Consider the following 24,008-nt stretch of genomic DNA (forward strand, 5'->3'; position numbering starts at 1 on the left):
GGGGGCGGAACCTGCGCACCCGGCACCCAGAGCGCATGCGCTGCCGCGCCTCTCTGGCCCGCAGGAGCCGGCAAGCTCTATGGTTGAGGAGGGCTGTTCCGCCGGGGCGGGACCACGTGGCCGCTCACCGGGGCGTGCGGGGGAGCTGGGACCGGCGGCTCCCGCCCCGCTCTGCCGTGGCTCTGCCCGGGCCCCGCGGCGGGGGGGGTGGGGTGGGGGGGAGGAGAGGGGGAAAGCTCTCCCCACGCGCTGCCGGTAGCTCGGGTGGAAACCAGCCCGAGGGACCGGAGCCGGTACGGCTACCGCGGGTGGTGACCCCCGGGGCGGAGCCGGAGCGGGCAGCGGCACCGCCGCAGCTGTTGGAGCGGTGAGGGCCGCCAGCCCCACCAGAGCGACAGGCGAACGCGGGGTCTCTGTTCCCAGGAGGAGGCGGTAGGGCAGAGCCCGGTGTCGGCCCAGGCACCGGCGGAGGTTGAGCCCCGCCCGGCCCCTCCCGCCAACGCCGGTCGGGCCCCCCGCCCGCTCCGGCCCCGCAGGGTCCCCGCAATGCGCATGCGCCGGCCAGCGGGGGTGGGCGGGGAGGGCAGCGGGCAGCAGCGCCCCCTGTGGGCGGGGAGGAGCGCGGGGCCGGGGGGAACCCGGCTGGGCTGCACACCCCCCCCCCCCTCCCCGCGGGCTTCGGGCAGCCACAGGGACACCGAGGCCCCGTACGTGCCCTGACCGTGCCTCGGCACCCCGCACCACGTCCCGGGGGTCCCACGGTGCTGCACCAGGGACGTGACTTCACCCCGCAACGCCGGGCCGTGCTGCCGGGCGCGATACCGGGGCTGTGCCCGCGGCCATCGGGCTCCCCGCGGCCATCGAGGTCCCTCTGGGGATCCCAGCGGCCTTGCTCCTCCTTGGGCTGTGGCATGATTCCTCGTGTGGAGTCCGGGACCATCCCACCGAGGGATGCGGAACAGCCGGGCAGCGCCTGGGAAGACCCCGCCGGCAGTTTGGGGAGGATGCCTTCCAACCCAGCGCAGGCAGGAAGGGCCAAACTCCCCTCGTTTTGTCCCAACGAGTTGGGAAGCTGAAGCTCTACCCGGTGAAGAGCATCACCTGAGTTAGGGACAGGTTAAAGGGAGATAACACGTGCGGGTGAGAAAGAGGGACCCCAGGCAGGGGGAAATGTAACCCTCCACGGCATAAATATTTTGCTGCTTTTTTCCTTCTCTTCAGCACCGTGGGAGGCCATCGCTCCACCTCCCTCAGCTTCAGCGTAGGAAAGCTCACACAAATCAAGCCGCTCTGTCCCCACACCACCTCGCCTGGCAGCTACGGTTGCTGCCAAATTCCCGGCGCATCCCCAGCTCGTCTGTCCCCTCCGTCAGTCGCAGGCAGGGACAGGCAGGACGGCGGCAGAGCTAGACCCTGGATGGATTTGGCCCCCCGTGTTCCTGGTGTGACAGGATGAGTTATCAGCTGTTGGGGTTTCCATAGCAATCGTTTCAATTTTTAGCACCAATACTGGCTTTTGCCAGACTGGAAGGGAACACTGGGGAGCCTGATTAACATATTGGCTTGCCTAGGAAACTGGCTTATTGCTTTTTTTGCTTAATTAGCTTATGGGGTTGATAACAAGGAGGGGAAAGTGCTGGAAAACCTCTCCCAATGCAGCCTTTCACCCCAACTACTAGGGTTACCTCCTGGAGCTGGAGAGGGCACTGCTGTGCGCTCGCTTCTTAGAGCAACCAGATCCTGGGGAACTGTCTCAGGCTTAGGAGAAATTATTTCCATCCACAGAGAAGGTAATTTCAGTAAGCGATGGGTTATCAGAGTGATTGCCTCCTCCCCAAGCACCCATGGGGGTCACAGATGCTGACCTGTGCAGGAGGCCTGGGGGGATCTCCAGGACGCCGCGGCCATGGAGCAGGTTGGTTTTGGCCCCAAGGTGCCCCGTGTGCCTCGGCAGAGGGGACGGCATGGCGGGAGGCTGCGGAGGTCCGTGCGGCAGACACACAGGGGTGAGCGGCATCCCTCGCTAATGGAGGACGCCAGAGGGTCTGGCAGCTCCGAGGTCTGAGATCCAACAGGAAAATTTGAGGTTTGCAAGTTCAAGTGGAGGCTGCTGCAGAGCGAGGAGGAGGATGGTTAGGCCGGTATCTTTTGGGTTTCTCTGAAGACACAGATCTCTCTTTTCTTGGGTTTTTCTCCAGAGCGTTTTTCTCTTCAGAAAAGCTCACGTCAGTGATCTGCTCTTCCCAAGCATCTCCCAACAAAAACACGAGTGATCGGATCTGGTGCTCTCCAGTTTCAGTACAAAACCACACCCAGGCCTCAGCGCCGAAGCCTCCCCAGGCCAAAACGAAGCACCCGGCGTTCAGCCAGGAGCAGGGTGCAGGGGAAGCCCCCTCCCCAGCCCCACAGTCTGGGCCAGCTTCCTCAGCAGGAAGGGTGAGCAGGGCCCGGCTGTGCTCTGGGGCGGCGGAGGGGTCGGCAGAAGGAAGCAGGGCCTCGGGAGAAGCCCCCGGGGCTGACCCAGGCCGACACAGGGCACAGCAGGGCCTGGCCCGGGCATCCACCTGCCGCCATTTTGGAGGCACCACACATCGCTCCCAGGGGGATACCGCCGCCACCGGCCCGGTCGCTCTCAATCTCTTGCTCGCTGCGGTGGGACCTCTCCAGCCGCTCTATCTCGGGTCCCCAACCTTTTTTCTTTTTCTTTTTCTTTTTTTTTTTTTTTTCTTTCTTCTCCCCGCCCCCCGTTAGGTTTAGCGGGGCGCTGTCCCTTTAAGCTGGCCCGGGAAGGCGGTGCCGGGCGAGGCGGGGTTACTGCGCCTGCGCGGAGAGGCCGCGGCCCGCGGGGAGAAGAGCGCGCGCGTGGATTGGGCAGCGCGTGCCTCTCGCGGCCCCTCCCCCGCTCGCGGGCGTCACGTGACTCGGCGGCGGCTCCCGGCGCGGTGGACGCTGGAGGCCAAGATGGCGGCGGAGCTGGTGGAGGCGAAAGTGAGTGAGCCGTGCCCCCACCCCACCGGCGGGGCCTGGGTCGGGCCGGGCAGGGTGGCACCCGGCGTGGGGACCGCGGGTGGGCGGCACGGCTTTGGTGCTCGTCCCTGCGGCGAGAGCTGGAGGGGGGGCGGCGCCCCGGGACCGTCCCCCCCCCGCCCCCCCCCCCCCCTTTTACCTCAGGGGCTGCCCCGCCCCGGCCTCCGAGCCTGGCCGCGGCCCCCGCTGGACCCCGGGCCTGGCCTGGCTCGGCTCGCAGCCCCGGGCAGCCGGCCGCCCCTAGGCCTGTCCCTGGTCGCTGGGTCGGGCCCCGGCCTCCCCCGCAGTTAATTCCTAGTGATTAATTAGCGCAGGTGGCTTCCCCCCGCTACCCGGCAGAGCTCCTTCCCCTGCTCCCCGGGCCTTTCTGCCTCCTCCCCGCGGTGCCCCGGCCCATTCGTGCCCGGTGCCCGGTTGCTCCTCGGCGGCCTGCCCTGGGCTGCCTGTGGCCGGTTTGGGGGCGCGGCCGGCGGGGCGCGGAGCGGAGCTGTCCAGCCGGGCCCGGCGGGCGGAGGGCTCGGGAGCCCTCGCAGTGACCTCGGCCGGTTTCACCCGTCTCGCCGTGGCTTGGGGGGATGGCGGTGGGACGAGCAGTGCCCGGCGCTGGGGGTGTTGGGGCAGAGCCCCTGTCTTTCCATGGTGGAGGGGCCTGGGGCAGCCTCTGAGGCTCTTCTGCGGTGGGGTGAAGTGTCGTGTCTTCGCAACAAACATGCCTGAAGATGCGTTGTGCTTCCAAGGTGTCCTGTATGCCCTATCGGGCCTTCTGGTTGAAAGAGCCCCCGCTCTGCTGTGGGTCTCTCCTTTTCCCTCTGGGTTCCCATTCGCTGGCACCTCTCTGGGAGCTGGGACTTCTCCATGTCCGCTGTTGGCGCGTGGCAGCGCAGAGGACGGGCTGGCGGCCCTTGAGCTGGCTTCACCCAACAGCACCATGGGGGAAGCTGGTGCTAAGGGTGGTACTGAGCATCGCCAATGGATGGAAAATGTTTAGCGCCTGCAGGATCAGCTCACCAGCAAGGATGTGGCTAGATTCCTGCAAAAATAAGATTTGGAGAGGCTTGTTTTAGGAGGCACTGCCTCTCCCTGCTCTTGGGTTCATCTCGGTGTCATGAGCTGAGCCCAAGACCCCTGCAGAGGAGGTGTGCTTCCCAGGCGTCATGGTCGCTCTCGTACGCGGGTGTTTGTTGAGCTCTGTGCAAGGCTTCCTTGCTGGGAGGAGTAGGCTTTAGCATTAATGTGATCTCTCTACTGCTCGTTCTGTCGTGCAGGTCCAAGCCTCAGTGACAGGTTTTCTTTGTCTGAAGCTTGTTCTTCTGTTACTGCTCAAATCTGGTCGTTCCTCTGGATCTTAAATCCTTCTAAATGTAAACTGCAGAAGACCGTCAGCTCAAACTCTGCTTTATACACCAACAGTCCCAAGTGACCAGCGGTGTAGAAGCAGTGAGTGCTGCGACTTCCCTGGTACCACACTGTTGAAGCGTTTATACCGCCTTGATGTATTTATCTTTGCAAATATGCTATCTATCCTCCAAGTGCCTCAGAGAGGACAATATGCTCTCCGTTTTGGAGAAAACAGACGCAGAAACTAGATTTCTCCAAGGTCGCACGGATGGTATCTAGTGAAGCAGCAATATAAATCCAGATCTCTTGAATCCTGACTTTCTAGTAATTAAACATCCTTTCTCTCCTCGTTTTCCTCTCATCAAAGGTGTTTTGGGACACACCACAACTGCCAAAAATTTTAACTACAACCAGTGACATTTGTTTAATGTTTTTGGGGCTTCCAGATTAAATGACAGGTTTCATGAAAAAAGGAGAAAATAAAATGACATTTTCTGTATAGTCTAATTCCCATACATGCAAAAGTGGTGGTTAAATGTTTCTGGAGTCAGCAGTAGCTTTCTTAATTTAAAAAAAATATCCTTATCTGTTTTATTCCAGGAGATTACAAGGCTACTGCCACAGAAATCTGTCTTTTATGCTTTTTTTTAATTATTATTATTGTTATTATTTAATCCACAAACAAGGGTTGGAGTATCAGCTGGGAAAGAGAGACCTGCTGGGTCTCTGCTTCTGGGTTTTTAACTGTGGGACAGCTGGGGTTTCTTCTGGAATTCCTGTGTTTTCCACAAACCAGGAAGGATATTGAGTGAATTTGTGTGGGTACCTATCGAGTATATTTTCAGGGCAGCTTGAATATTCAAAAACACGTACTTGATAAGCTTGTCTTGCGCATTCATAATGTGGCTTTGTCATGAGAGAACTGAAACATCAATCTCACCAGACTCTTACAGTGGTTTTAACAGAAATAATTTCTAGATCTTAGTCTGAGGGAAAGTTGCTGTATAGTGTAGTATGGTCTTTGAATCTGCTGACGGTTACAGGCCTTCTGAGTTTCCACAGGAGCAAGAGAGTAAATTTTTGAAGACGGAGATAGTTTTTTACTGCTTATCAAAACACTGAAATCGATAATAGCAATGCAGCAGCAAAGGCAGCTACTGCTGTGATCACGCGGGAGCGCTTGGCAAAACACCCAAATAGAGTTTGGAGGCATTGTTCTCATGGGAACGTATTGCTTTCTCTAATAGTCTTTTAATATCTTTCCATGGTCTAAAAGGCATGATGTTTTTTAAAGATCCTGTGTAGGTAGGAAGGATTCTGGAGGGGGTTTTGCCCATACAGATAATATACAGTTCTCGTTCGTGTTCTTCCTTTGCCTAATGCCGATAACGTTTTAGATGAAGTTTTTAATGTAGCTCTCTTACCCAAAGGTGCCTGGGAAGTTTGGATGCTTTGAACCTCTGTGGTAAAGGAGTTAATGTGCTTCTTTCCTGTGTGGGGCCTGCTGTTAGAGATGTTTTCCTTTGTGGTTGCTCTTGCTTCCAGTCAAAATGCCTTGAGGACGCTTAGCATTTATCACAAATGATTTTTGAGTAATTCATTGACTGTCATGGTGTTTCTCTGATTTTGGTGGTCAATTTCAATTGATGGTCTCTTCTGTGTTTGCCTTGCTCAAACAAGTCCCTAAGAAATGGGATGCTAATCAGGTGAATAACAGCTGATTTGAACAGAAGGTTTGGTGTCTGTCTTATAAGGATTTCTTAGTATTTTGGATTCCGGTGATAGAGTATAGCGCGAACTGACGCTTTGCCTTTTTATAACTGTAAGAACATTTTTAATTTTTTATCCCCTAGAACATGGTGATGAGTTTCCGAGTCTCAGATCTTCAGATGTTGCTGGGTTTTGTTGGCAGGAGTAAAAGCGGACTTAAACATGAACTAGTCACCAGAGCATTGCAATTGGTCCAATTTGACTGCAGCCCTGAAGTTTTCAAGAAGATTAAGGAGCTCTATGAGACTCGCTACGCCAAGAAGAGCTCTGAAGTCACGCAGCCTCAGCCACAGCAGCACCGGTCTCCCGAGGCACTCTCCATACATTCGTCGTACGACCGTGGGAGCACCGTTGCTCGGACTTCTATCTCCACTACTAATATTGACTATCCTGCGCTCTATGGGAAATACCTTAACGGACTGGGAAGGTTGCCACCCAAAGTTGCGAAGCCTGAAGTTCGGCTGGTGAAACTTCCCTTCTATACAACCCTGGATGAACTGTTGAAGCCAACAGAATTGGGTGAGTTTTCAGTACGCTGGCGCACGTATGATGGACTCGGTCTGGGAGAGAAAAGTGAAACAGGTTTAAGTGTCAAAAAGGTGATGGTGTTTTCAAGGTTCTGTGAAGTTGTATGACAGAGAGACTGATTAACGTGGTTGTGGATACCTTCCTCTCTCCCCTCAGCCTTAGGCTTTAGAGAAGAATATTTATATCTGTTTTTTTCCCCTTGCCTTAGAACAGGAGCGTGGTCACTTTTTGAGATGTAATTTGAAAGCCTGTCTTGTTTGGCTGTAGCTTTCATATCCTTCCTTGGAAATGCTGCTGTGTTGCATGTTGCAGTGTCTTTTGCTGTGAATCATAATGTGCCTTCGATCTCCGTAATTTGGCAGTATATTGATGAAAATCTTTCTGTGTTGGTGTCGCACCTGTGCTAAACAAATATACTGGCATATTCTACATTAAAGCTATTTTTTCAGTGCTTAAAATACCTGACCTAAAGCCTCCTATGGATGAAAGAGGGTGGTACACACATCAAACAGTATTTCTGATTTTTTTTTTTTTTTTTTGGTGCTTGTCACAGTTACTTGTACGTATTCTGAGGGGCAACTAGGAAAACTGGAAGAAGTGCTTTTTCCCACCCTGGGGCTAGGAGACTGATTTTTTCATTCTTTTAATTTTGAGAAACAAAGAGTGTTGTCATGGATGTTAAATATCATGTCCTTGCAGTGAAGGCAGTGTATACAGAGCAGTATCGTAGTCTGCTGAGCAGTGTCTTACGAAGTCAATAATCAGGGTTCGCTACTAAATGAACCTAGAACTTGGGAAGCTGGTCTGTCTTTGCAGAAAAAAATGTTTGATGTGGATTGGAGGGAAAAAAAAGATAGATGAAGATATGGTTGTGCAGGTGGAAAAAAAAAAAAGACTAATTCATTAGACTTTATGTAATTTTCATCTTCGTTTGGAGGCATTAAATATGTTAGCGCTGGGACCGTTTAAACAGTCGAAGGGTGACTGCCAGTGTAAAGCTAAAACATTTTAAATGCTGTTTGGGGAATGGGTTAGTTCAGTCTTAAATGTGGAGTGGTGTTTGTTAGTCAGGAATGCAAACGTAGTATTTTGAGGGGAAAATGAATTTCCAAAATGTGGAAACATCCAGAGAGAGGAGAGGAACCTGGATATAGTTCGATTAACAGATTTTGTTAAAAGTTGACATTATGTTTTCTACATCAGATCAGAACTGAGGTTTCATTAAATTGAGTATCTCACCTCTGTTAGCCAACACCTCCCTTGGGTCAGCTCATTCCCTAAAGCATATTTGACTAATTTTCCCTTTTGATGAGAGTGTTTTCTGGTTAACCGTGGGGGATTGGTGGTGAGTAGCTGGGTATGAACAGATGTTCAGTCTTCATTGTCCCAGTCGGCTGTTCAGAACCTAACGACATCTTCTAGACACTTGTTTAATTTTCCCCAACCTGGTGACCTGCAACTGTAATTCCTTCTGCCTATGCCGATGTGAATAAAGGAGCATTTGTTTCTCTGTAAAACGGGTTATTTCAACACTGCATGAATATAAACTGCTCCCCATTGCAACCTGGAACAGCCGGGTGCTGGAATAACTTCTGACGTTAGAAGTTATGCTTGTATGAGGCTCTGCTTAGTGTGGAAGGATGATAAAACAAAGCACTCTGAGGAAAATTGAGTGTTTTTCCGTACGGAAGCGGCGTCAGTTCATGCTTTGTTGCCCAGATTTCACTTTCTGTGTTTGGACTGAGCATAAGCTCCTTGTCAGCCTCAGAAACTCGTAACGTGGAAGTACCTGAAAGAGATTTAAGATCTCGGATCCATTTAGAAATACCCAGCTGCTGTTGTAGTTTCCCATTTCCCGAGGCTACAAAAGAGGCATTTTAAGCATACAGCCATGGTGGGAATAGGGGAAGCTTAATTTATATGTTCCGGACTTCAGTTGGAAGCATCTTTATTAATGAAAAGGCTCTTTTGCCTCTTTGAGATGATTGCCTTGACATCAAAGGTGAGGTGGGCAATGCCTAATTTGGTCTGTAGGCAAGCAGAGTCCCTGAAGAACTATCACATTACTATTATACTTGTAGACAAAGGTGGCTTCAGCTAAAAGCAGATAGATTAGCTCCACTGTGAACCAGCTAATATCTCGCATTTGGTAACTGCACACACAATTCCAGTCCACTGAAGTACTGAGTTTAGCATCTGAGTTATCTAGGTGAAAACAGCTTCTGCCACAGCTTTCTCCTTTGGTCTAAGGATGTCAACATGAAAGAATGCTTCTAATTTACTGAAATTGCTGCAAATCTCTTGAGTAGATAAGGCTTAAAATTAAGATTGATCAGATACCTTTTTAGAGAGAATGAATACTAATATCTTTCCTGCATTGTATTTTAAGTAGCTAACAGGCAGGGTACATGTGTGAGCTCTGGGGTATCTGAGCACCTTGCTGATACGTGAACTTATCCTCTGGCACCTTTTTGGGTAAAAGCAGTGTCGATATAGTTTTTGACAGTAATAGTGTGCTGTAAGGAATTCTGAATGATTGTTTTGTTCTGAATGTTAGCTGTGACAGCCTGTACTCGCTGGAGATACTGAGGCTTCTGGTCTTCTGGAGGCATGCCAGAGGAGATCTTGTGGTACAGCTGTGGGAGCAGAAGGCCATGTAGGCTGGGAGGTCCTGCTGCTGTCAATGTAAACAGGACTTGTTTGGGTTTTTTTCCCTTTGATAATACCTGCCTTGCAGCGGTGGCGTGGCTCTTCTCTCATGTGCAAGTAGTAAAACTGCTGCTCCAGCCCCCTCCTCCTCTGAAGCCGGACTTCAGTCGCTGTAAACAGGGCCACCAATTTTGTGGCAAAGGCAGCCACCTTCCTCTGATGGCAGAGCAAACACCACTGTGTTGAGCCATCTCCAAGGAATCCCAGCAAAAGCATGCGCTTGAATTGTTGCTATATCCACCTAAACAAACTGTGGTATGCATTAAAATGAGTGCTTCTGCCGCTTACAAAAATAAAAGATGTCATACTGTCAACTTGCCCTGTCTCCCCAGGCCCCTGCATGAACGCAAATGACCTTCAGTCCAGAGTAGTTCCAATAGCCCAGGAGGAAAGAAGAAAAGCCACCTACATATTGTGCCCCGAGGTGGGCTGTTTTGGAGGTGTAGGGATGTGAATGAGGACTCACAACAAGCTCCTCAGGCCTACAGAAGCCTCCTGCCAGCAGCTCGTCTCTACCTGATCTACCTTCGGGATCTAGTTGGATGAGGCTTTGGGCAACCTGGGCTAGTGGAGGGTGTCCCTGCCCATGGCAGGGGGTTGGGACTAGATGATCTTTGAGGTCCCTTCCAACCCAAACCATTCTATGATCCTATGATCTCTAGCCATGGTGATGACAGTATGATCTGTCTTTCCTGGGAGTATATAATGCCTTTGGCAAGTTTGACCAGTAAGTATAATAGTCAGGAATGTTACATTTAAAAAAAAAAAGAAACCAAAAATCCCCTTGTTGCAGGGAAACCCTAAAACCCAGAAATCAATGCAGGCCTCATTTTGCATGGCGTGGTCTGGCCTGCCAGACGGAGAGCTGCAGATGAGGTTGGCTTCTCGGGGTGGGAATCCACTGCAATTACCTTGGGCTAAAGTCTTGAGTACAATGTGCCAAGACGTTTTGGAAGTTTTATGTCTTGACTCGTTCTGAGGATTGCTGATTGAGCTCAGTCTTAAAAAATTGATTTCCTGCTATTGTGAACTGTTAAAATAAATTGATCCCAGCAGCTGTTTTACAAGTCAAGGAGCTGAGTTGTGTGCTGGTTTTGATGCTAAAAAATTTTGGTGGAGAGGTGATAGCAAATTTGTTGGCTACTTCACAGGTTTTGACTTCTGTCACTGATGGCATCCTCTAACGGTGCCGGTCAGTGCCATGGGCAGCCTGCTTGGAGCAGCCAGGCCCTTTTTTTTGTAAAAGAAGGGTGAGCTGATATAAATGCAAAATAAAACATGAACAGCTTCTCAGCCTTTCTAATCAGGTTTGCTTTGTCTTTGTGTAGGTCAATAATCAGGGACAGCGTGTCTATAGACAGTTACTTAAGCAACAATAGTAAAATGATTTTTTTTGTTGTTGTTATCGTTCATCACATTATAAAAATACCAGTCTGTATGAAATGCTTTGTTTCTGGATGGTTGTTTTGGTCAAGAGACATTTGGATGGAAACTAGAATTAAATTAAAAGTCCATAAAGATACCTTTTTATTATTTCTGAAAACCCTTTTTGCATTTTTAAAGCTGAATTACCAAAGGGAAATATCCGTAGTTGGTGACTCAGATTGTCACCGTGTCTTCCAAGATCTTAGAGCTGCTGAGGTTTTATCCTTCTTTCATCTCATCTTATTCATAGACAGTAAAGCACACTTTCCTACTTCTCAAATTCTGATATGTTGGCTTTGAATAAACTTAGCAATTGAAGTGATGCAAAGAAAAACACGCATTTTTTGCTAAAAAGAAATTAAAAAAAAAAAACTGGTTTATCACTTCCTGTTCTTTGTGTTTATCCTGTGACTTTCACCAGCTCAGGGCCTCGACTTCAGTTGGAAACATGTACTGACAATAAAACTTGACGTGTTTGAATTTAATCAAAGGTACCAACGGAAGTCATAACATGTTTTCCACATCTCGGGCTTCATTTTAACCACGTGAAGTGCATTTGATCTTAAAATTGTCAATAGATAAAAGGCCACAATTAATGCTGGGTTCTCGTTTAAGTGTTTCTGAAAGCGGACTACTGTAACACCCTACCTATAAATGCACCCTCAAGGTTGTGTGTTTGTCAGTTGTGTTTTGTCTCTTAGCTGTTTTTTGTGATGCTTTTTTTTATTATCTAAGCTGATCTTTTTGTTGTTGTTTCCTTTCTTTTCTAGAATCAGTCTGATCAGTCTGGTGGTTTCATGCTTTCGTGTCATGTATAGGTCTCTTCTTATGCTTCTTTCAGTTCTAGTCTCCACACTGTGATGCCACTCATGGCTTGTTCTTATATGAACATAGGATTGTTGGCTTATTGCTTATTTGAGGGGAGGAAAAAGAAAGAAAGGAAGGGAAAAAAAAAAAAGTGGGTCCAAATCCATTGTGTACTGTTAGTGTGCTAACTAGCAAAACAGGCAAGCAATAAATGAGCAAAGCTGTAATCAACGGTAGATTTACCAAAATGCATGATAATTGGAGTTCTCTATGGGAGAAAAGAAGACTTAGAAGTAAGCATAGCTCAGAAGATAAAAAAATCACCTTGTGCTAAGCAATGTATGAAGAGCTAGATATTATCAGTTTGATGTACAGTCTTTTTTTTCCTCTTCAGTTCCGCAGAATAATGAGAAGCTTCAGGAAAGTCCGTGCATTTTTGCATTAACACCAAGACAAGTGGAGTTGATCAGAAATTCCAGGTACTTCTCATTGAGTGTTAACAGTTTGAAAAAACGTAGCTGTATAATTCCTCTGTGTTCCCTCTCCGTGGAAGGTTTTGTTCTCTGCAAGGAAGCACAGTTTGTTTGAGGACGTTAGCAGACAGGCTACTTCTCCTGTAAAGCAAATAGCTTTGGGGGAGGTGGGAGGTACAATTTTACCCATTTAAGTCCCTAAGTTTCACTTCTGCTCCTCTAATCTTCCTTTTGAATAGTACCTTTGGGCAGGAAAAGCAGTATGAAATTGTCGATGACCTAAATTCTCTGCTGAGCTTGTGTTGTGAATATTTGCAGATTTTTCTTTGCATCGAAAGTTCAAAAGCTGTATGTGTAACGCTGTTTGCATCTGAAAGAAAGCGTCCTTGTTGTAAAGGATGCTATAGTAACTGCATAAGAAAACATCTTGCACCGATTAGGATTTACCCTGACCTCTGTCACGATGCAACTTTTGATTCAAACAATGAAACGCCCAAGAGATGTCAGTGCAGGCAGTAAGGCTTCCTCTTTTGCTGACCTGCTCCCTTGGTCCTTGCTGCCATACGAGGACAATGATGCAGAAGAGGTCCTCCAAAACAAAGCGTAAAGCCTTTAAATATTTCTCTTCACAGTAAAATTATACTGTTATCATAGAGTCGGAGAAAGATGATGTTTCTTGAATATGCAGTGCTTGATGACTGTTGTGATCCCAGTAGGTCAAGAGAAGCAGTGCAGGGGAAGCTGTTTGAAGACTTAACAGAAAGGAAATGATATTCCACGGAAGTCTTTAAGGGTGATAAAAGACTACACGTGTTGTAGCTGATTCTTGATGCTCTTTTCTCCATATATTCAGATTTGTGAGAGAACTTTCACTGTCAGTAACACAACTTAAATATTTTATAGCAGGGGTTTCAGTGAGAGTCTAGAGTGATCACTCGGTGCAGGTCCATCTGCTTCCGCGGCTTGCGGGTGGTATCCAGATATGTTCCCCCAGATCTCAAACTGCCACATCGGCACCTGTCTGTCCGCTGAACTGAGGTTCCATCCCCTCCACCCCTAAAATCAAGACCCATTTTGGATCTTATCTAATGCCTTGTGTCTTGTGCACAAATTAGAGTATGTTTTACACCTGTGTGTAAAGACTCTGAATAAAATACCCTTGTTCTGGGATATGTTGCTTTCCTGATACCAGCTGAAATCCTGTTATGAATAGTACTGCTGAAGTTAGCGATACTAAAAGCTGTTCTGCTGGTGCCATAACACTCGGTTCCTTGGTTTGCATGAACACCTTTAGCTGAATAATTGAACAAAGGGAGTCTTCAAAGAACACTGTCAGGTAGACCTGACCTTAAAACCTAGTTTTTGAAAATGCTTACAAATCAGCAAAAGGATGCCAGGCAAATTGATATCTTTCACCCAAAACTTTTACAGTTTTGAAAACCCACAGAAAGGCTGGGGAGGGGGGGAGGAACCAAACCCAAAACATTATGGAACCACTGATATTTGCAGAGGAAACTGTACAATTTAAATAAAATTCTGTAAAGTAATTCTTTAAAGGTTTTATATAAAAAAAGAACTAAAACTCTTGAGTCTGGCAAAAGCGACAGCTGATTTTGGTTGTTTTGGGGTGGTTTTGTTTGGGTTTTTTTTAAATAATTAATGTGAAGTTTCTGTTTCTTCTTGAATTTACTAGGGAGTTGCAACCTGGTGTGAAATCGGTTCAGGTTGTGCTAAGGTAAGTCTGTGCATGGGGTTGATTTAACATCAGGTGCGGAACAGTGGAGGAGGGAATGCGCTACCAAAAGATAGTAACTTTCAGTGTGGTTTTCGTAGCTACAAAGATAACTTGCAGTAAGTTGTTTGTTCACGTGCCTAACGCAAGCACCTTAAACTCTACTTTCTAAACTCTTCCTACACGCATTGCTTGAGTTAGAGTTGCGGTAGAAAACAACAGTGTGTCAGATTTTGCTGCCCAAGTATCAAGCCTGCATCTGATCTGGGAGAGCCAAGTGGAATTGGCTTTGCTTTGGCCAGATGAGGGAGCATGGGTTGGTGTGGTGATGGTTGGCTGCTGGTAGCTGTTGATGTGCAGAGGGCTTTGAACGTGCAAACAGCATGGGGATATTGAGAGACGTGTCGTTTCTTTACAGAATCTGTTACACAGACACTAGTTCTCCTCAGGAGGATCAGTACCCTCCGAACATTGCAGTGAAAGTGAATCATAGTTACTGCTCAGTGCCGGTAAGTCAGCTCAGCCAGGAGGTGTGACATTGCAACTTTGGGAGGATTTGTGTAATTTAGAAAGAAATTGTTTTCCTGATGAATGCAGACAAGAAGCCAGAGTATAAAAGTGCACTGCTTAGTTTAAAGCTAATTTTCTAATGGATTAGCTATGTTGTTAATAAACTGTTCTTGCAAAAAGACTCGCTCCTTTTTACTTTGCGCTTGGTCTGACTGTTCACCTCCCTTCTACCCCCTCCTTGAAAACTGTGGGTGAGTAGAATTTAGTGAAGCTGATGAATAGATGTGCCCACATGAAAGCATCTTCAGTAAAAAAAAAAAAAAAAAAAAAAAAAAAAAAAAAAAAAAAACCAATAAAACCCACCAAAACAAAAATGTATTTAATCTTTCTGCCTCAGGGCTACTATCCATCAAACAAACCTGGAGTGGAACCTAAAAGGCCCTGTCGTCCCATCAACCTTACCCATCTCATGTACTTGTCCGCAGCGACCAATCGTATCACCGTTACCTGGGGGAATTATGGGAAGGTACGTGCCGAAGGAAATCACACAGAGCGGCACGAACAAGTGCAAAAGAGCAGCCTCACTCATTCCTTCCCTTCCTTCTCTCCCTAGAGCTATTCCGTGGGGCTGTACTTGGTGCGGCAGATGACCTCAGCGGAGCTGCTGCAGAGATTGAAAACCATTGGGATCAAACATCCAGAACTCTGCAAAGCACTTGGTGAGTATGTTTGCTTATGAGGTGGCTCAGGGAGGTCTGCTGTGTGCCTGTCAGGCTGCAGCGTTCCTCATAGCCAGGCTACTAGAAACATGCTTGGGAACAGCTGCCAAGCTTTATATGATGTCTTTCCTCCAGTTGTATAAAAACACTTTTTATTTGAACAGATTTGCTAAGCTGCATGTCAGTCGTGTGAAATTGCCCCAAATCTGTGTGCAAGTGCAGCGCTTCTGCAGCGCGTGTTTCTCCTGGCTCTGCAGAAACTCTGAATCACTTTAGTTGGATTTAGAATTTGTCCCCAGGTCGTATCGTGGTGAGTGCCGCTGAGGGCCAGTGTCGTTCTGATGCGAATGGCTTCATGCCTTCACCTAATTATGAGCTGACGAACATTACCGCAGCACCTCGGCCTTGACCCGCACTATTTCCAAAGGAGATTTCTGGAGCAAGGGATCCTGGTGAAAATGTCCTGCTGCCCGTGAACCCTAGGGGCTGGCAGTGGGATTTCACCACCAGCACTTTCATATGCGTTGAGAGCTTCAGAGAAGAGATGATCCCGAGCGATGCTTATCCTAGACCACTCAGGTAAATCATCATGGTATGAGGCAAATGCAAAACATTATTGAAAATGAGGGGAAACTACCTTTCCAAGGTAGAATCTGACTTGCAGCTCATGAGGGTCTGGAGGATTTCCAGTTATTTAATGTTACTGGAGAGAGTGTTCTTACTATTTAGTTCTGCATGGGAAAACTAGCGCCATGGATTGTGATGGTCTTTAAAACATACTATTCAAGTCATGGACAACTCATCAGAAACATAATCTTGAAGATAGATTGTCATTCGTAGTGGAGATGACAATTTCAGGCATGTCCAGTCTTCAGACACCTAATGCACACTGCGGGGCACGCTGCTGCTTCAGCCAAACTTTTGATCTTCATGCTAAGTGCAGCATTTCTGCTTCCATATCTGTGTGCCACACCAAAGAATGTCCAGGGCCGTCTTGATCATATTAGACCACTCTGACAGCCAGCACTTGCCTATTGACATAAGAAAGGAAAATTTCCATTTGTTAAATATCTGTCATCCTCAGAAGCCCAGGGCACTGGCTGTGCTCCTTTTTTTTTTTTTTTTTTGCTGTTCAGCAGAACCTTAAATGAATTGAGCAGAGACTGGCTCTTGAGTTGTCCTAAACTGCAGAGGATACTCTCATTCTTCTCTGACACTTCTTGAAACCAGGCTCAGCAGCATATGCCGTTCCCTTTAAAGCGAGCACTTGCAGGATGGGCTCTCAATCCAGGAGTGGCAGGCAGAGGTTCTGAAAGCAGCTGTCTTCCCTTTTCCGCTCGGTAACAAGCGTGTGCATCCAGTTCTACTGAATGTGATAACTAACGGCTTTGGCTGGACTTTGGGGCAGAGATTTGGTGGCCTTAACTAAATAGGAACGTTGCCTTGTTTTGCTTCCTTTGGCCTGTTACTGCTTGGAAGTTGTTTGGACATCTCAAACTGGCAAGCACAAGTAAACTTTGCTTTTATAGCTCTGGTCTGTTCTGCAAATGATTCCATTTCACGTTCATTGCAATATCCCTCAGTACTCACTAAAGCTACTTTTGACATCGGTTGCATCTCAGGGCTGACTCATCTTCCTTTGCGTATGCTTCTGCTGACTTTAGTATAGGAACGTTGTCTGAAAACAGAGATGCTTACATACGTGGCCGTAGATCCAAAAGCAGTCTTAAACCAGCTTGATTCTAATCAGGAGGTCCTAGAAAATGCCCATTTCTCCTTCCCATGTATCATAGTAATTGATGTACAGAGAATGCTCTTACAAAGAACACTATGAAAAATTAAGCTTGGCTGAAAAGTCTCCTAATGTGAAGAAAACAACACCAAATCTTGTAATCTCGTGGGAATTTCACATCTGAGAAGTCACTCTCTAATTAGAGCTGTGTGTTGCAAAACTGCATGGAGGCTCGTTGTCTGGAGACATCTTGTTATGATCTGAAAAGGTCAAAATAAATGGTTGACTTGTTCCAAAGAAAAATGGTGATGGAAGTGTCAAAGGCCTTTTCAGACAGCAGTGTTAGCAGCAGCTACTCTTCAGGAGTTGTGCAGTAGTTTAAAGCTAATTTTTTTGTGTTGATTCCGCGCCTTGATGTGGGACCTGCGCGTCTGCTGCTCTTCTTGGTTTGCCTGCAGCTCCTCTGGGTTTTCCTTTCAGGATGCAGCAGCGGGGGCAGGATTCTCTACCTCCTTTCCTAATGTCTGATTCTTTACAAATATACTCTGCATCGCTGCTTGTGACTGTTTTTGCATGGCTGCCTTGCTCTTTGAGCTGTCTGCTCTGGTATCTCTGGGTCTGTGTGCGGTTCCTGTGAAACAGTTTGCTGCAATAAATGAGCTGGCCAGCATATAAGCTGAAGAGTTACAGCTCAGTAGCCTGAAGAGGAGACTGGTTTATTTGATGGGGAAATAATGGGATGTGGTTGGTTTCCTGTCAATTTGACTGTATCCCATGTTTGCTCATTTCTGGGGGGACTTTCTCTGAATTTCACGGGGCAGAGGGAGGCAGTTAACCCTGTCCTATTGCCACTGACCTCGGAAGGGAATAAAATCCATCAGGCTTATGCTAAAGACCAAATAAGCCTAACCTGACTTTGTTCCAGAAGTCTTGCCATGTGCTAGAGCTCTATCCATCTGCTCTTTCCTTTCCTACGGGAAGTCCAGGCATGTGGGTGTCTCAGTCCCCTCCAAAGGGAGAGAAATTAACTCCTGGTTGGCTGCCTTGGTGTAATATTAACGTGAAAAAGCTGGTCAGCAGTGGGATTTCCTCTATGTACCCCAGCTGCCCAGCCTACCATTTGTAAATACGAGGTGGAAGGCTTGCTAAGAGAGCATTAACAGTGTAGCTAGCAGATAGCACGCGGACAGTTGCCCTCACCCCAACACCTAAGTCCATCCCGCCTCCTTCATTTGGTCTGCTTGGATGAGAGGCAGCAGTGCTGTTTGGCTGGGAGACCTGAGTCGTTGGGATGGGGGTTCCGTAAGAGAACGTGGTCGTGGCTGGCCAAAAAGTACTCCAGCTGGTCTGTAGACCATGAACTGCCTCATCATGCACAAGGTTTTTGGCTAGCCAAGCAGTGTCTCTGCTGAGGTCCGCAGGTTGCGCAAGCCTGGTCCAGTACAACAGCTTTCTGTCTCCGGTGTCCTCTGTCCCTGACTGGCAGAGGTTGTCGTCTGTGGGGAACGTGACTCACGCGCAGCCACAGGCTGTCAGTGAGCTTCTTGACCTGTGCTACACGTTGTTTCCAAAGTTTGAGTTTGCATCTGTTAAATTTTGTGCCCTCTACTCTTACTGCAGTAAAAGAGAAGCTACGCTTGGATCCAGACAGTGAAATTGCTACTACGGGTGTTCGTGTCTCTCTTATCTGTCCGGTAAGTCTTTGCAATATATTTTAATCTTGTTTTGTCAAGAAACTCTATTCTACTGCCAGACCAGCTTTGCAAGCTAACGAATCTTTTTGCTTAGGAGGAGAACTGTCTGGTGATGCCTTGGGCGGGTTTTATCGCTGATCTTCTGCTCTTTGGTTCAACAGCTAGTGAAGATGCGGCTGTCTGTCCCATGCCGGGCGGAGACCTGTGCACATCTGCAGTGCTTTGATGCAGTCTTCTACCTACAGATGAATGAGAAAAAGCCTACGTGGATGTGCCCCGTGTGTGACAAACCGGCACCCTACGACCAGCTAATTATTGACGGGTGAGTACGTACGCTTCTGTCCTCAACCCCTTTCTTTTTCTCTGCTGGGTGCAGCATCTTGTCTTTTGCTCTGTGCATCTGATTGAAGTTCACCTCAAAACAAAGTTGGAAGCTTATTCTGCTGGGGCATAATATTCTGACTTAATTGTCTTGGTGTGTTAGAGCAAGGCTTGACTGTTTGTCTGTCGTTCTTAATTTTTGGATTACCCTAAAACATTTTGAGAATTGAGCATTTACTGCCTCACTCTTTTCATCAGGCTGATGAACCTGCCCAACTAGCCACCTTGGTTGACCGATATCATGCTGCATGGAATAAACCACTTTATAGGCACCCGATAAGGTGATTTTTTTTTTAATAGGAAACATCTTCCTCTTTTCTTGTTGGTGTGAGGTGCTCATCAGCTCACGAGCAATTCTTGGCATGCTGTAAATGTGATTGGGGGATCTTCTCTGCCAGCTATTAAACTGAACGTCGTGCAACATACACCCCCCTGAGACAGAGGTACAGATGCAGTATGTGGAAAGACTTTTGTACAGTCCATGTGACTGTTCCAGTACGATTTCTGTGACCACTGTGAATATCTTAGTGTCAGGGATGGGAAGGATGCCTCAGGAGGGATTGTTTCTGTGTATTGCATACCTAGAGGGGGGAAAAAACCAGCAGGTTCTGATGCACTGGAGGGACAGAATTCAAATGCTTTGGATGTATTGTCCAGGCTGAAGGTTTTGTGGATCCGCCTGGGCCCCGCCCTGGTTCCTCTGGGGACACCCAGTGGTGGCTGGGCCTGCTAGCAGGCTGAGCCTGTGCAGCAGGACCTTGGGGTGCTCAGTGGGCCCTGGGGGCTCCCTGCAGGGTGTCACCAGCTCCCTTGGTGTGAGAGGGGACACCATTGCACTTGGCAGGCAGATGGGGTACGCTGAGAGGGACCTGGCTTTTGGTACAGCGAGTTTAGAGTGGGTTGGTGAAGGACGGCAAAGGTCTGCGCCAGCCACGCGTTTGGCTCTGGCTGCGTCCTGGGGCTGCTGCCTGCCCCGTAGTGGGCCAGAAGGACAGAGCCACACCAGCATCCCGATTCTCAGTGTTCCCAGCGAGGCAGCCCCTGTCTCCTACATGAGGGATGTTCTCTTTCTGCTGTCTCATTTTGAATGTGGCATCGTTGCTGTAAAAGCACAGGAGGGGATTAAAGCAAAGTAAATTCCAAACAGCATTTGGAAAAGGGTGAGGCAAGAAATGCATACCCCGAGCCCTGCCAAGAGTTCTCCGGCCGTGAATTGGGGAAAGGTTGCTTTAGACTTGGCACTCAACTTGTCATCTGGTTTTCAGTTCATATGGGAATGGTGTTTCCCACATCTCTGGACTAAGGTTAGTTTACCTTAGCCTGTCTTTTTACCAACGAGAGGAGCAGAGGGCTCAGCGTAAGCTAGAAGAGCTTAACTGTGCTACCGTTCAGCAGTACAAGAACACTTTGGAGGCGATGTCTGAGTGAGGTTTGATACCGGAAAGCTCAAAAATGTACTTGTGTGCCAAGGGGATTACCCTACAAAACAGGAGATCTCCCTCTCCTTGTTGCAGACCCAGTGGACAGAGTCCTGTATGCAAATGCAGAACGAGCTAGGCTGACAGCAGGGGCCACCTGAGGCGAGCCAGAAAGCTGGCGACGATGCTTGTCAGCTCCAGAAATATGGGTTCCAGAGGCTACCTCAAGAGAAGAGCGTGATAAATTGCCTGGCTTTTGTCCAAGAGTAAAGGAAAGAACAAGGAATGAGTTCATGGGAACAGTGATCTCCACCCACCCCTCAGATGAAGCTTTGCTGCCTCAAAATGCAGGGAGCCTGTTTTATGACTGGGACCACCGACATCCGTAGCGGTGCTAGCCAAACTGAGCGCAACCCTGAGGACTGGTGGAGCAAGATGTATGGTTGTTGGCTTCTGGAAAATGATCTCCACCCTCGCGGCTTCTATAATTGACCTCTAACGCAGATTCCTTCAAAAGTAGGGAGAGTTTAGAGAGAAATTGTTCAGGTGCATCCAGCTCTTGGCACACGAGGCAAAGAAGTGAGCAGACGAGTCTCTGCCTGGGTGGTATATTCCCAGGGCCAGGTTGATAATATACTGAGCGTTGCTGTGTTTGTAGGTACTGATTTGATCCAGGAGCTGTGGCTTTTTAGACAGTCTGAAGCAGCCTAGGCATAAGTTTGCTTTGTCTTCTGGCCAACACCAACAGGAAAATCCAGTTCCTTTGAGATCTCTAACGAGGCTGCTGAGATTGAAGGGGAAGGTACGAGGGGTTGGACTGTGGAACCTCCATGGGTCAGCAATGCAGGTGTCCCTCGAGGAGGAGGAGGTCATCACTGGTGAAGGCTCGGCAGATTTCTTTCTCCCTGCTCTGCAGTGCTCAAGATTGAGTTTCAGTGCTGGTTCTGTTGGATGAAGGTAGTCTTCAGACCTCCCTGAAAGTAAGCTGGAGGGAACCTGGCAGTCACAGCTGGGTGTTTAGTCAAAAAAGGGGTGTAGGCTCCTGAGGAGGGAGGCGGTTGGTCGGGTCTAAGATCCTCTGGGCCTTGTCAGCTTTTTTGGAATTGCAGCCTTGGTGGTTGCTCTGCTGGATGACAGGACTGTCTGTGGAAACACGTTTTCTACTCGAGCTGGGAGAAAGCAGAAACTTTCTCCCATAGATGTGCCACAAATAGTCTTCTTGAGCTTGTAAGATTTTTGCTATTGGTTCTCCTTTATACTGAAAGGAGATGCTCAAATCCAGAAGTCAGTAAGGCTTTGCCGAACAGTGGTTCCGATAGTGTGTCCAAGTAACCATCCCAGGCAAATGGTGGGACATAGCAGAATAAAGCCAGTGCCCGGTTTCTGAGACACAATGAGCCAGAGCAAGGGCTTCATTCTGGTTAGTGTCTCTGCAACAAGAGATGACTGCCATCGAGGTGTCCACACTGGGTCTGTTTTCAGTGGTGAACATGTCTTTTTTTTGCTGTTGAAGGAAGCTGTCTGTATTGTTTTGGTGGCTGCTGCGGAGGCTTTGGAAAATAAAAATTGGACAGAAGTGCTGCTTGTTGGATTGCTTATTTCCTAATGTCACTGGATATTTTGTTCTTGCCTTGGTGTGAATGTACCTGCATCAGCCCTGACGTAGCTCTAGATGGGGCATCAGACGTCTTGTCTGGAAGCGGTACCGCAGACTTGGGAAACTGGGTGAAGAGGCAAGGCTGTCTTTTAATTGCACATGATTAAAACGTTAGTTCACAGTTTAGGTACGTTGTCAGAAAGGACGAGGATGGCTTGCGCTGTCAGAACCTGTACTTGTGTTATGGGAAATAAAACAAGCCCTGTACTGCAAGGACTGTCTGTTTGGCAGCTTTCTAACACAAATTTCTTTTAAATTTAGGGCTCTTTAAGGTGAAGATCCAGGTTGATGGCCCATCACTAAATGCATCCTGCTGATTGCCTCGAGCTTAATAGATGGCATCTTTTCTCCTGTCCAGGCTCCTGTCAAAGATCCTGACAGAATGCGAAGATGCAGATGAAATAGAGTACCTGGTGGATGGCTCCTGGTGTCCCATCAGAGCTGAGAAAGAGCGGAGCTGCAGCCCTCAGTGTCCAATATTAGTTCTAGGTGAGTATCTCTGGCGCTGAAGACTTTAAATGACCGTAGATTCGCACAAATTGCAAAACTAGACTTCCCCAGCTGGCTTGGGAAAAGCTGTGTGATACCTTAACACGAGTTTGGCTCTGAGAGAGCTTCCTCTGGTTAGCCTCTTCGTTTTCAGCCTCTCCAGAAACGAGCGACATCGCCAGGGTGCATCGCATCCCTGCGGAGGAGAGCCTGGCCCAAATGGATTATTCCGCAAAGCTGGGTGGCTGCCAGTACGGCGTCAAACAAGTTTGTTAGTAGATGCGCCTCTGCAACGACCCCCGAATGCCACCGGCATGACCAGCCCGGAATAGCACTGGACTACTTTTGTGGGAAAAGAGGATTTTCCCTAGAAAACTGTTGGGCAGCCCACGCGAGGCCGGGTCCCTCTGGCAGTGGTGATGGCGACAGGCTGGGCGGTGTTGCTGCGTAACTTCTCGCTTTGGCCGAGCCCGTTCCCGGGTCTTGGGCAGATGCCGTTGGGCACTAAGTTCTGACCCCAGAGCGAACATCGGGTTTGTGGCATCAGCTCTTTTTTTTTTAGGCAGAGTTTGTTTCACGCACCTTTGCCTTTTAGACTGGACACGAGGGACCGTTTCTTTCCCGAGAGGGTGGTCAGACCCTGGGACAGGCTTCCTGGAGAGGCGGTCGATGCCCCAAGCCTGTCGGTGCGTAAGAGGCATTTGGACAATGCCCTTAACAACAGGCTTTAACTTCTGGTCAGGCAGTTGGACCAGATGGTCGTTGTAGGTCCCTTCCCACTGAAATTATTCTGTTTTACGTACCACGCAGCCATGAGAGACTGAGTATTGGAGCATTCCCTAAAAGGGGCGTTAAGTGTCTTAATGAGTCTTCTCTTCCAGGTTCTTCGGATGTGAATGGGCTGTTGCCCACTCCAAACGGTAACGGTGAGAACGGCAAGGCCACTGCCGATGTTGTGGATTTAACACTGGACAGCTCATCATCGGAGGAAGAGGAGGAGGAAGATGAGGAAGAAGATGACGATGATGAGGGACCCCAACCAAAACGACGCTGCTCTTATGAGAAAGGTTTAGTTTCTGCCTGCTGACTGCGGAAGCAGCTCTGAATCTCAGAACGGACAGACTTGAATACTCTGGTGCTTATTAAACTGGAGGAGGGGGAGAATGTCCTCTCCCACCTCATCTCCCTTCCTCCCTGATCTCCTTTGACTTTCCTATTCCAAATTAATCATTAAAATGAGAGAAAAAGAAGAGAAAGAAAAAAAAAAAAAAAACAAACCAACAAAACCCACAACCGCAAACGAAAAACAAACCATTGAGCTGCTTCTTGGTTGGAAAACGACCCCACTCAAAGCCTGACCCTGAACTGGAGTCTGAAGTAAGGAAAGTGTCTTAAGCCAGGCAGTCAGAATCCGCAGCTCGCTGGTCTCTGCTGCCCTTCGCCAGGACGGTTGGAATCGGTGGAGTTCACCTGCAGATCTACAGGACATCTAACTCCCGTGCATCTCCAAAGCTGTGTGCATTTTTATTGTCTTGTTAAATAACCATTCCTTAATTAATCTAAAGTTTTTGCTGGACGTGTGAGTCCGGGGCGGGGAGG

General features: G+C 48.4%; 1 protein-coding gene across 1 annotated transcript; it reads left to right on the plus strand.

The window, feature by feature from the left end:
* The first annotated feature begins 2,838 nt into the window (after positions 1 to 2,838).
* Positions 2,839 to 24,006, plus strand: PIAS4 (protein inhibitor of activated STAT 4). Its single transcript, XM_075776503.1, has 11 exons — positions 2,839 to 2,988; positions 6,219 to 6,654; positions 11,999 to 12,083; positions 13,771 to 13,812; positions 14,228 to 14,318; positions 14,717 to 14,845; positions 14,933 to 15,038; positions 18,391 to 18,464; positions 18,626 to 18,786; positions 22,279 to 22,409; positions 23,291 to 24,006. Exons 1-11 carry the CDS (start codon positions 2,962 to 2,964, stop codon positions 23,494 to 23,496), a joined length of 1,488 nt encoding a protein of 495 aa, XP_075632618.1. The 5' UTR covers positions 2,839 to 2,961; the 3' UTR covers positions 23,497 to 24,006.
* Positions 24,007 to 24,008: the final 2 nt, after the last annotated feature.

This window comes from Balearica regulorum, chromosome 26 (assembly GCF_011004875.1).
Source record: "Balearica regulorum gibbericeps isolate bBalReg1 chromosome 26, bBalReg1.pri, whole genome shotgun sequence".
In the NCBI taxonomy this organism is placed as follows: Eukaryota; Metazoa; Chordata; class Aves; order Gruiformes; family Gruidae; genus Balearica; species Balearica regulorum.

Excerpts from the sequence above, each read along its gene's own strand:
- PIAS4 (XM_075776503.1), top strand. The coding sequence starts at position 2,962 with ATGGCGGCGGAGCTGGTGGAGGCGAAA. Across the intron at positions 12,084-13,770 it reads GAGTTGATCAGAAATTCCAG|GGAGTTGCAACCTGGTGTGA; the intron begins GTACTTCTCATT and ends TGAATTTACTAG. Across the intron at positions 18,465-18,625 it reads GTGTCTCTCTTATCTGTCCG|CTAGTGAAGATGCGGCTGTC; the intron begins GTAAGTCTTTGC and ends TTGGTTCAACAG.